This window comes from Cynoglossus semilaevis, chromosome 8 (genome assembly GCF_000523025.1).
Source record: "Cynoglossus semilaevis isolate Cse_v1.0 chromosome 8, Cse_v1.0, whole genome shotgun sequence".
In the NCBI taxonomy this organism is placed as follows: domain Eukaryota; kingdom Metazoa; phylum Chordata; class Actinopteri; order Pleuronectiformes; family Cynoglossidae; genus Cynoglossus; species Cynoglossus semilaevis.
In genome coordinates this window covers 28,018,119-28,029,958 of record NC_024314.1, presented here as the reverse complement: position 1 = coordinate 28,029,958, position 11,840 = coordinate 28,018,119, and the positions used below count along the sequence as shown (strand labels likewise).

General features: G+C 44.9%; 1 protein-coding gene and 1 pseudogene across 1 annotated transcript in view; one reads left to right on the top strand and one right to left on the bottom strand.

The window, feature by feature from the left end:
- Window positions 1–10,116, bottom strand: part of LOC103383044 (protein bicaudal D homolog 1-like) — an 18,938-nt pseudogene extending 8,822 nt beyond the window's left edge.
- A 120-nt stretch (window positions 10,117–10,236) lies between these two features.
- Window positions 10,237–11,840, top strand: part of strap (serine/threonine kinase receptor associated protein) — a 6,028-nt gene continuing 4,424 nt past the window's right edge. The window contains exons 1-2 of the mRNA XM_008316014.3: window positions 10,237–10,726; window positions 11,249–11,384. Of these exons, the coding sequence (XP_008314236.1) occupies window positions 10,615–10,726; window positions 11,249–11,384 (248 nt within the window). The 5' untranslated portion in view covers window positions 10,237–10,614. The remainder of the gene's footprint in view (window positions 10,727–11,248; window positions 11,385–11,840) is intronic.

Genomic DNA, 11,840 nt, shown 5'->3' with positions numbered 1-11,840 from the left:
CCGCGTCCTCGTATGTAAATAAAAAAAAAAAAAAAAAACATGGAACGTCCAGTGAGAGTTCATTTGGAAAACGTCTAATTAATCACTTTGGTCAAAATTAACCCTGGTACCGATCAACACGGCACCTTGGTGCTTGGACTGAAGCGTATTACCTGTAGTAATCCAGCATGACGCGGTTCGGAGTCTCGTTGTTGCACAGACACACGTGATGGTACAGTTGAGCCAACTCCTCACTCAGGGTCACCAGCTCATCCTGGGCTGCGTTTAGCGCCCCCTGGCATTCATTGGTTGCTGACTGAGCAGCCTTTACGTCCGACTCCAGACTGCAGATCTGGAAGAACGGCAGATGAGATATTTTATATTCATGAATCTATCTTGTGACAGGCGTGCAGGGCAGATGGTTCCGGTACCGATACCTTCTCGCGTCCCTCCAGGCAGCTCTTCTCCAGAGATGCAACCTTCTGCTCCAGTCTCTGTAGGTCAGCTTTTCGGGTGGGTTTCTCCCCCACGGCTCCGTCCCCACACTGAGCCAGTTTCTCCCGGAGAATTTTCATCTCGGCCTTCAGCTCCACCACCTCCGTCACCGCCACGCGGTACTTGCACTGCAGGATCTCCAGGCCGGGCGTTTGGTACGAGAACATCTGACTTTTGTTCAGCGACTCCGTCTTGTACTCGTCCCCGTCCCCGTCCTCGTCCCCTTCCTCCTCGTCTTTGCCAGGTTCCTCCTGATTCAGCTGGGAGGCCACTCCGGCGTGGCCCTCTTGATTCTGTTGGTTTTTTCGGTGCAGGCGCCGCAGGGCGGTGAGTTTCTGGCTGAGACGTAGTGTCTTTTCGTACTGTTCAGTCAGGGCGTCCTGCGTGTGCTGGAGCTGAGCCTGGGACTCTTGGAGACTCGTCATCAGCGCCACCTTCTCACGTTCCACCTTAGAGACGAAGACAAAATATATTTGTATTTTCTTAAGATTCCAGTCACATTATATTACATTAATTGTGGTAGTGTAGCAGTTAGCATGCCTGCTTTGCAAGCAGAGAGTCCTGGGTTCGATTCCCAGAGGAACCTCATATCCTTAATGGCGCCTCCTGTGGCAGCCTGTGTTGTTTGCAATGACTCTGTGAATTTCCCCATTGAGAGACTGTTTTATTATTATAGGTTTTCTTGATAATCACAGTTTTATCTAAAGACATATATATTGTATATTGCAGGTGCGTTACAGTGTGGGACATATATGTTAGCATTCAGCTTCACAGCCTTTGTTTTGGCACCAAACGTCCTCGTCGTGGACCAGTACCGAGCCCTGGGTCATTCAGTACCAAGTCACGGGAGAAAAATTAAATATTAAATTTCCATTTCCAGGATGTTTTATTTTGAAAAGTGTTGGAGTTTCACCTGCTGGACTCAAACAAGACACTGTTAAAAAAAAAAAAAACTCCAGAAGTTTCTTTAAAAACTTTTTAAAAAAGGACAGAACAGAGGAGACAGACGACAGGTCTTTTGGCTCAAAACTAAAGTAAAAGTTACATTTACAGAAGAAAGTTTTTTGTTTTTTGTTTTTTTTTTGGTGGCCAGGGATTAAGTTTACTTCATACAAAGAACCAAAAATAAAAAATACTGCACAGCAGAAGTATTGAGTGAAACATCCTGGACCTGAGGAGCAGCAGTGAAACTCCATCCACTGGAAAATGGTCAATAGTCTAGTGTGTCAGGAGGGATATAAATAAACTGTCCTGCAGCCCAGCCCCGCAGAGAGACCAGGGTTATAGCTGCAGGACGCACACACACACACACACACACACACACACACGTACATTTACTTCACTGACTCATCACATGTGAAATTCAAGAAAAGCTTTTTGGATCTGAAGCAGAATGGATGAGTGACCGTGTTACGGGAAAGAAGAGGCTGACATCGGTCCACACCGGGGAGACTGTGTGTCAGCGCGGTTTAAATTATTATTATCCAGTTTAAATTATTCAAAGACTTTGTATTTTTGTTTTTATAACCAAGACGAGCCAGAAGAACATCTGAAAATTAAACCAAGGCTGATGAGAGCGGAGACTCACGGCCATCAGGTGCTGCTTCAGCTTCTGAATCTCCGTCAGGTTCATTTCACTGAACAGGTCAGAGGTCGTCACCGCCTCCGTCTTCCGACCCGGCCCTCGGCACTCTCCGTTTGCCCTGGCCGCCGACCCCGGGGCGGCGCCCGCTCCGATGCCACCCTGGAGGTGACCGTTACATCTGTAATGTCAGATAGAACACACGTCGTCAGGTCCAGAACCTTCCTTTGGAGACACTAGAAGGGTCGGAGGTCAAGTTAACGGAGTTTATCGACCAGTGATGTGGAGAAAACGCCGTATGTTGGTTAGTAGCCAATCAGAATAGAGCAGCAGAGGAAGGTCGAATGTTAGCATGTTGGCTCGTGAAAACGTAGCCTTGTTTACACGTTTGTCTAAATTTGGAGAGCAACCGTTTGAACCAGACTGGGTTCGAGTCCCACTTGGGTCACGGAGCAGCCGTCCACGTCACCAGTGTTTTCATTCACACATACAGGAGCCAAGTTGTACTGCAAAGCTGTTTCTGTTATTGTTACGTATTAGTATAGCATCTGTCACGTGTCAAAACTCAAGGCCCGTGGGCCAAATCTTGACCGCCACCTCATTTTTACAAATATGTGGCCTGTTATATTGTTATGAATTTCTTTTCCAGAAAAGTTTTGGTTCGACTTTTTTTCTGCAGCACAAAAGATAAACTGAAAGGACAAACTGCGTTGGGGAATTTGTTAATGCCGTCGTTACTAATATATATTAGCGGTCGGTCGACACCTTGTGGGTTCCTCTGCGGTCGGAGAGAGCAGAGTGGTCGGGGTGGCGGTGCCACTGGGCGGAGCCGAGGAGAAGGTCAGATGGGCGCTGCCCGTGTATGCTACGTCACACATGCTGAGGTGGTGCACCAGTTCCCGGCGCAGGTGTTTCTTCTGCTCCCGCTCGCTCTTCAGAGACTCCAGCGCCTCCTCCAGCTGGCCGTCGGAGATGTCCTTCAGACGCACTGCGTCCTGCAGTTGGCTGTTGAGGAGCTGCGTCTCCTCCTCCAGGACTTTGATCTCGTGTTTGAGGCCTTCATACTCCACCTGCAACACAAACCCAAGAACAAAAGGAAGGCAGCCGTCTCCACATCAGTGGCCTCAGATCTACACAGACCCTCGTCTTCCGTCTCTTGTGTCTCTAACGTCCGTACCTGGTTCTGTCTCAGCGTTGACACCAGTTTCTGCAGAGAGATGTTCTCCTCCTCCAGCTCCGTGTAGTCCTGAAGTAACCGCGCCTCCCGAAGTTTGTACTCCCTCACCTCCTCCCTCATGCGGCTGCGCTGCAGCTCCAACATCTCATTACTCTGTTCAGACGAAAAAAATATTTTTAGAGTAGAACCTCATACTCTTCACCAATCGACTTCTAAATATTCTATTTAAATCTCCCATTAACTGTCCTTCCTTGTTTTATCGTCTTTTTTACTCTAAATGGGACTACAACCACGTAACACTGACAGTTACTGCGTCTTAAAAAACAGTACTGTACTAGCCAAAAGCTATCCGTCCTCCATCTTGGCAGAGGTACAGTTTGGGTTCGTGTGAAGATGGACTTTGAACAGTACCGTGGTACCGTACCTCCCTGAGCTCCTGCAGCAGGCTGCTCAGATGCTCGGTGTCGGCCTCAGAGTTGGAGGCAGCGGCTCGGCTTTGTTTCAGCTCCGACTGCAGCTCCAGGATGCGGCCCATGTAATAGGCCTCCTTGGTGGCGGACTCCTGCAGTAGGGTCTCCTCGTTGGTCTCCCCATCTTCAGCCACCTTACGCTGGGTGGAGTAGGCCTGACTAAATGCCTAGAGGAGACAAGGAGGAGGAGACGAGGAGGTGTCAAGACATACGTACAATATGAAGAATAATACTGTATTTGGTACATATATACACATATATATACGTTTATATACATACACACACATATATATACATATATATACATATATATATGTGTGTATATATATATACACATACATACATAAATACATTTATATATGTATATACATATATATATTTATATATATGTATATACATATATATATTTATATATATGTATACTGTATATATATAAAGGATGTCCGACACGCCGGTAATGTTCAAACATATATACATATATACAGTATATACATATATATAGGGTCTCCTGCATTTTTGTATGTGTATATATATTTGTGTACTGTATATATATAAACATATATATATATAAACATATATATATACGTTTATATACATTCACACACATATATATATATATACATATATATATACACACATATATACATATATGTGTATTGGCACTTTCCTTTTCTTTTCCTTTTCAGGAGACCAAGATAATATTCTTTATTTACCAAAAATACAAAATGTATTTACTGTATATATAACAGTAATATAACAGTATATTATAATAGTAAAACATGACGATCGCTCAGAGACTCTTCAAATAGGGACAAAGGACAAACCAGGACAAAATGAATAAAATAAGTATTATTCTCATATTTGACATTTATTCAGCATTAATACTTTCGTACTTTTCGTCATTTCACTGCGTGAAAATACATTTGTTTTCGTTGTTTTTTTTTTCTGCCAGTGGAACTGGAATATAAAACACTTGTATATCAGTGTTTTGTTCTGATCTATAAAAGTACAGCCATCATTTCCCTCCTGTGAAGTCTGAAATAGCAGCGTGTCCTGAGACGTCCACGGATCAGTGTCCACTGTGAAATCCAACTCTTCGGATTCCTCTGATATCTACAAGCCGCATGGATGTAAACAGGCACAACAAACAGGAAACAACCTTCAGATGTGATTCAACACTTTATCTTTTAGTCCACAGATGATGATGGGACACGTGGACAAAGACACAAACGGCCGAGTTTATCTGAGCCCAGGACAAAACTGGGAACGATGTCCAACATGTTGGACGCTGGCCGAGAGTCAAGCCTTAATCTGTCACCTGCCCACACTCCGTCTGTGGCCCAGTGGCTTTGCTGCCAACGATGACTTCATCCCGTCTTTGGTTGAAAAAAAAAAAAAAGACAAGGACGAAGACAAATCACAGACAGTAGAACGGAGAAACACAAGGGGGCGAAACCGAACACTGGACTCATAACGGCTCCGGAGAATTATTCTTTAAATCTCAATTTGTTTTCAACACGTCGAAAAATCCTTAATCTGCCCTGATCTCTCTCTCTCTCCCTATCTCTCTCTCGCCTGATCTCTCTCCCTCTGTCCCTCTCCCTCTCTCTATCTCTCTCTCTCTCTCTCCATCCATCACATCCTGTACTCTCACTTTATCTCCGTCCCATGTGTCTAGTTGGCTGCTCTGTCAGCATACTGATGCAGGCTGAAGATTTTCCCATAGACCTGTCCGTCGCTGACGTATTGATGCAGCGCAGCTCCGTGGGAGAGAACGTTCTCAGGAAACCATCACAAAAACACAACAAATCCACGGTGATCGTGATGAAGCCGTACTAAGAGTAAGAAAAACAACTTTTTGTTTTGAAACCAAGACTTGGTTGTTCAGTTCTGACGAAGACTCTCAGATGAAGAGGTGAAACGTCTTCAACAAACCAACACAGTCCCGTCGACGAATTCCCAACTTCTTCAGATAAAATAACTTTTCATTTGTGGTCTTTTTTAGTGACTTTTTTTATTTTGAAAAAAGCTTCACAAGTTGTAAGGACGTCTACTTCCTAAAGAATTTGATATTGATATTTTCAAAATAAAACATCTTTAACACTCATAATCAACCTTAGCAAATGATGTGATATCATTTTTTTTTCTCTTTGGCCTAAAACCTCATGATCTGTGGCCCAGTGCTGGTCCAAGGATAATCAACCTTAGCAAATGATCTGTGGCCCAGTGCTGGTCCAAGACCCCCTGGTTGAGCACCTCTGTTTTAGATGTTTATTTAAAGCAGCTGTCATTTCTTAATATTTCTGGTTAGACCCAGAATTAATTCAAGATTTAGGGGCTGCTCGGTACTCCGTGGAGAGACCACTGCACCAGTACCAGGAGATAATACAGAGACAGTAACCAAAACACTGGCTGCTGCTGGAATCATCTCCGTCCTCGCGTCATAAACCAACAGTCAGCTGTGGAAGTTCTCACTGAGCCACAAAGAGAACGGCAGTAAAAATGATTTCCCTTCACACGTGAGGAGGGATTTTTCTGCCGTCCTCGCTCCACATTAGTCGTTGTCTGTGCAAACAGCTCTAAGACACACCGATCAATAAGAACCCCGGGGGCATGACAAAACCGCATTCTCTCTAATCCTTGGGCCGCGAAAAAAAAAACACTGAAAGCACTAGAGACAGAGACGGAGACAGGAGGACGGACGGAGACAAAGGAAATCCTATCTACAGGCACGGAAACACACAGATCAACCTGGGAAGACGGAGTGAGTGACTTGAGTGACTTGAGTTTGAATCCACCCACCCACCCCCGATGTGTCAGGGGACCTCGAGGGACCAAACACCAGGCGTGGACGGAGTCAGTATGTCATCATCAGCTGATTGCTAACGTCCAATCACTGACTTTTCTTAAAATTCCCCAAGTCGTTTACAGTGGAATCAGAGCTGAACCAGAAATAATCTTGACTTCATCCTCATATATTATTCACGAGACTCGCGCTCCCACTTTACACATACTGTGCGTCTGCATATGTATCTGTTAACATCTGGTCTTTCATGGTTCACGGTCCAGAGTGAGTCATAACTAACAGAACACTGAGACAGAACCGGATCAGACCGGACCGGACCGGACCGGTCCTGGTCTCAGGCTGAGGCAGGAGATGGATGACTATCTAACACCTGATACCAGGCCCAGTATGAAGAGTGACCGTGGGTCAAATCAACACGGTCAACAGTTTTAAATCAGGTTGACTCCTAAAAACACCTGACTCGTCTTCGCTGCCATCATTGGATGTTTTTCTCCACAGGAAGTGGAGCTCATGTGGATCCATCATCATTCCTGGTTTACGCACTGACGTGAAGTCAGTTTCTGGTCAGAACGACAGGGAGGGAGGGAGGGAGGGAGTCGCCCCTTTGGCTGAGTGACATCACAGATGATCAGCAGGGAGCCAATAGAAGCTCAGCGTTTAGGACAATGCTGAGAAACCGGTCGACCCTAAGGAAGGTCAGGACTCTGAGACCTGGTGTAGGACTGAGGTAGAAAGTGGACGGTTTTGATCTGTGACTGCTGTTAGCATCGACAAAACGACTTAGTTTAGGGTTTTAAAAAATGGACAAATCTAATCCAAATAAAAAGTACCATGGACTCCAGTTGATCTAGTACTGTCCAGTACTGTCCAGTACTGTCCAGTACTCTGTCTTTAGTTTGCAGTGTCATTCCTTGTGAGTTTAATTTAAGGTTTGTCTGGAAGCTCGTTGAAAGCTGAGACTGTCTTTTCCGATCATTTGCCGGTTGGTTAATTTTAAATAGTACAGGACAAAATACAGGATTTAAACAACTACAGAACACAGTCTGTTTTTGACTTTTCTTCTTTGAGACAGATTTTCCAACTAAACAGAACAGTTTCCTGTGTTCGTAGCTGCAGGTGAAGGAGGTGAGGGAGTTCTTTTTAAACATTTCTAAGGGAAAAAAAAGTGAAGATTTTTAAATACTTTTTACTTGATGTTTGATTGTCTGAAGGCAAGAGCACTAACCACTCCACCACCGTGCAGCATAAGAAAGAAACTTTGAACACTAATAGATTAAAATACGAAGTGTTAGCGCTGCGGTCTCTCACCTCAAAGACATCAACAACGAGACGTCCATTTACATGGACCACCTGACAGACGTTGTCTCTAACCTGAGCGTTAGCCCCGACGCTAACCTTAATAACAGGAATTTGACTTGAATCATAACTAGATAAATTCTGTCACATGACCAGGTTTTAAGCCCAAAGAATCAAAACACACACACACACACACACACACCCATACTGACCTTCAGTATTCTGCACAGTCAGCTCTGAGTCTCAGTCCTGTCTCTGTTACGACTTAGAAATCAGTGAATAGATGTTGTTTTTCACGACGGAGCTGCTGATGACTCTACGTCCCCAAAACAGTAAAAAAAAACTAAAACTCACCGGTTACGATAAGGTTGAAAGTTTAAATAATTATAACAACAACATGATACTTTATCAACCTAATATCTGCTGGAATTTCATTGGGCAGCGAGTGAAACATGTTCAGCTCCATCTCAGGCTGTGGTTGATGATTTATGAGTCTCCAAAGATGACAAAATTAAAAAAAAATAATAATTTGATTGGTGAAACTAATACACTGGATCCAGACAGTACCTGGAGAAAACCCATTACCACTGGGGATCGAACTGATGACCTTCTTTCTGTAAGGCAAGACCTCCAACCACTCCTCCACTATGTCTACATACTACATGATAGTTTTTGTCACTGATGTTTTTCGTGATGTTCTCGTTGTCACTGTGTGTTTGTTTATTCTGACAGCTCCGTGTCCTGTTGTTGTGATCCGGGCCTTTCTATTGTTAGCCGTGTAGCAGGTGTGGTTGGGCTGACGTAGCCAGAGAGGGAGCAGCATGGACCCGTGCACGGGTCTAGACCTTTTTACAATAATATACTGTTATAGATCAAACTGTACAGAGACGTGACGTGTGCTCGTGTCCGACATCTCATCACAGACTTCACACAAACACCACATGTAACGGATCACAACAAACAACGCGTTACTTTTTTTTGGAGTAACGAGCCATACCCCTGCTGAGCCCACCTCCTGCAGCTGCTCCAGCTCCAGCCTCAGCGCCTCCTGCTCGGCCTCTAGCTCCGCGTACTGCTGCTTCAGCCTCTGGTTCTCCTCCAGGACTACCAGACCGCACTCCGCCGCCCGGATCTTCTCCCGGTTGGCCTCGGCCAGGTCCCGCGTCAGGCGCTCCACCTCGACGCGGCACTCCTCCACCGTGTCTCCGCCGCCGCTGCCGCCGCCGCCGCTGCATCCTGCTCCCCCGGCAGCCATCGCCCCACTCCCTCCCTGTGTTGCCCTCTCCTACCTGCGTCGGATGAGCAGGAGATCCCCACAGGAGGAGGGAGGAAAGCAGGCAGACAGCAAATCCCCCCCCACCGTCTGCCCCCCTTTAAGGGATCACACCGCTGCTTCAAATCTCATAGAGGAAAAAGAAAAGAAAAGAAAAGAAAAAAACAAAGAGCGATAAACGTCGTGGATCATCCACGCAGCGCTGCCTCCTCCTCATCCCCTGTCTACATGTGACGGTCTCTGAATGATGCAGCAGCTCCACATCCTCCCATGTCCCTCCCTCTGCTCTGCTTTTCTGCTTATTCACCGGCATCAGGACGCCATCTCTGCCCGCAGCCGTGGAGCAAGGCACCTTCCCAGCTGCCTGTCATCCTGCAGCAGGCTCCCGGTGCTCACGTCCTCACAGACCACTCCTCACACACAGTAAAACTGAGGGCGTCTGCAGCAGCTCCTACACTCACTGACACACGACGTCTACACGTGTTTAACGTCGTGTGAACTGGTTTTATTTTTGGAATTTTAGAAGAAAAACAAAGAATAGAATTTACATCATCCCTATTACAAACTCTTTATTACTGGAGTACAACATCACAGGTGTAACACAGAACTACCTTTAGTGATTGGGCAACTTGTGTTTATGAAGTCAGTGAATGAATGAACCAATGGTCTGTATCACATTTGTTAAACTCGAGGCCCGCGGGCCCGATACGGCCCGCCTTATCATTTTATTCGGGGCACCAGAGCTGATCTTAGATATAAAAAAATAATAATCTACAGTGGAGAATCTATGTTATTGTTTTCCATATTGCAGAATTCTCAATTGCAGAATTCCAATTTTACTAGATTTATTATTATTATTGATGTCATTATATACTGAATTCCCCTGGTGTGGGATGAATGACGTCACATCTCCTTTTTTTTCTTTTTTTTTAATTTTTTTGTTTGTTTTGGGGTTTTTTGGTTTTTGTTTTTTTTGTTGTTTTGTTTTTTTTAATTCAGTATTTCTGGTCAAAGCGTTGTCAACACTAGGGTGTTCGATAAATGTTTCTTTTTCGACCCACAACTTTGAATTTTCCGCCCCTTGAGTGATGGAGTTTGACGCCCCAACACAAGTGAAGTTAGACCGACAGGCCGTGATTTATTTTGAAAGATGCCACCGCCGGATATGGGCCTCTTGTTGTTGCTGTGTCCGGCGGAACACCGGCTTTATCGTCCGTGAGGAGCTGCGCCTTGCTGCACGTTGCTAGTTAGTTGCAATGTTGTAGCTATTAGCACGACAGCAATTTTATTTTTTCGTCGGGAGGGAGATTTGTCATTTAGTGTGACAGAGCCACGGAGTCTGTTCTCATTCATTTCTCGTCTCAGCCGTCGGAGGAGAAGGGAAGTGCTCCAAAGTCCCGTTAGCTCGCTGCCTTTTCTCGTAGCCTGCTAGCAAAAAGCAGCTGGTTAGCCGCTAGCGTTCCACCGTCTCCTCCGCGAGTGCGAACCTCCTTCTACCCCCGGGGCTGCTGCTGCTGCCGCTGCTACTGCTGGACCATGGCGATGAGACAGACTCCGCTCACCTGCTCCGGTCACACCCGGCCTGTGGTCGACCTGGCCTTCAGTGGAATCACTCCATACGGCTACTTCCTCATCAGCGCCTGCAAAGGTGAGACCAGTGGATATCAAACATGGCAGATGGAGTGTAGTTTGATATATAGTGGTTACACTCATTGATATTGGGCTAGAAATCCGGGCTAATCTGAGGAGATTATTCTGGAATATGTTCAGGTTCTAAAACGTGACTTGTGTGACGTGAGCAGGTGAAGACGAACAAGAAATCTATTATTAGATTTTTGATTTTTTTTTAAAGATTGTTTACAGAAAATTACAGAAAAATAAATAGCAGAACTCCAGAATTTAAAGTGAGACAAAATTAATGAGATTTTATGTCAAAAATTATACTTGGAATATTGAGACAGGAAAAAATAATTTTCTAAAATAGTAGTCATTTTCTGAGAACATCATCAGCTACGTCCAGTTAATATATGTCAATACAACATCAACTCAAAAACATGTTATTTTAATTTCATAAAAGACGACTACAGTGTTGGTTTGTCTTCTGGAACGCCGAGGTCTGTGAATCCATAAAATCTCAGATATTCCCACACTGTCCTCCGTCTTTTCTCAGATGGCAAGCCCATGTTGCGCCAGGGAGACACAGGGGACTGGATCGGAACGTTTCTGGGTCACAAAGGCGCTGTCTGGGGAGCCACTCTGAACTCGGACGCCACCAAAGCAGCCACGGCCGCCGCCGACTTCACAGCGTGAGTGGACGCCACCGGCCCCAACGTGTACTGTCTTCAGGAACCTAAATGTTAATAGATAAATATGACAGGGTTGACTGGTGTATCAGAAAGGTGACCACAAAAAAAAAAAAAAAAACAGTGTGAATAATTAGTCAAATAAAAACTCCAAAATACAGATATAAAAGCTGTGAATTATCCATTCAAAAAAATAATTAATCAACGTTTTTATTTAATCAACTGGAGACCTTTATTTTTTAATTTTTAGATTTTTTTTAATCATAAAGACAGAGGATGACGTCATCGTTCTTTCTTTTAGCTAAATGTAGGCTGGAGCGATGGAAATCATCTGTTTATTTTGATGCTTTTGTTTTTTTTTTGTCTCTAGGGAGTCACAGGGAAACTAAAACTTCTTTAACAAGCGAGGCTTCACCCAGGCAGGGTCAGGTAGCAGCATCATTCACCGACAGGACCACG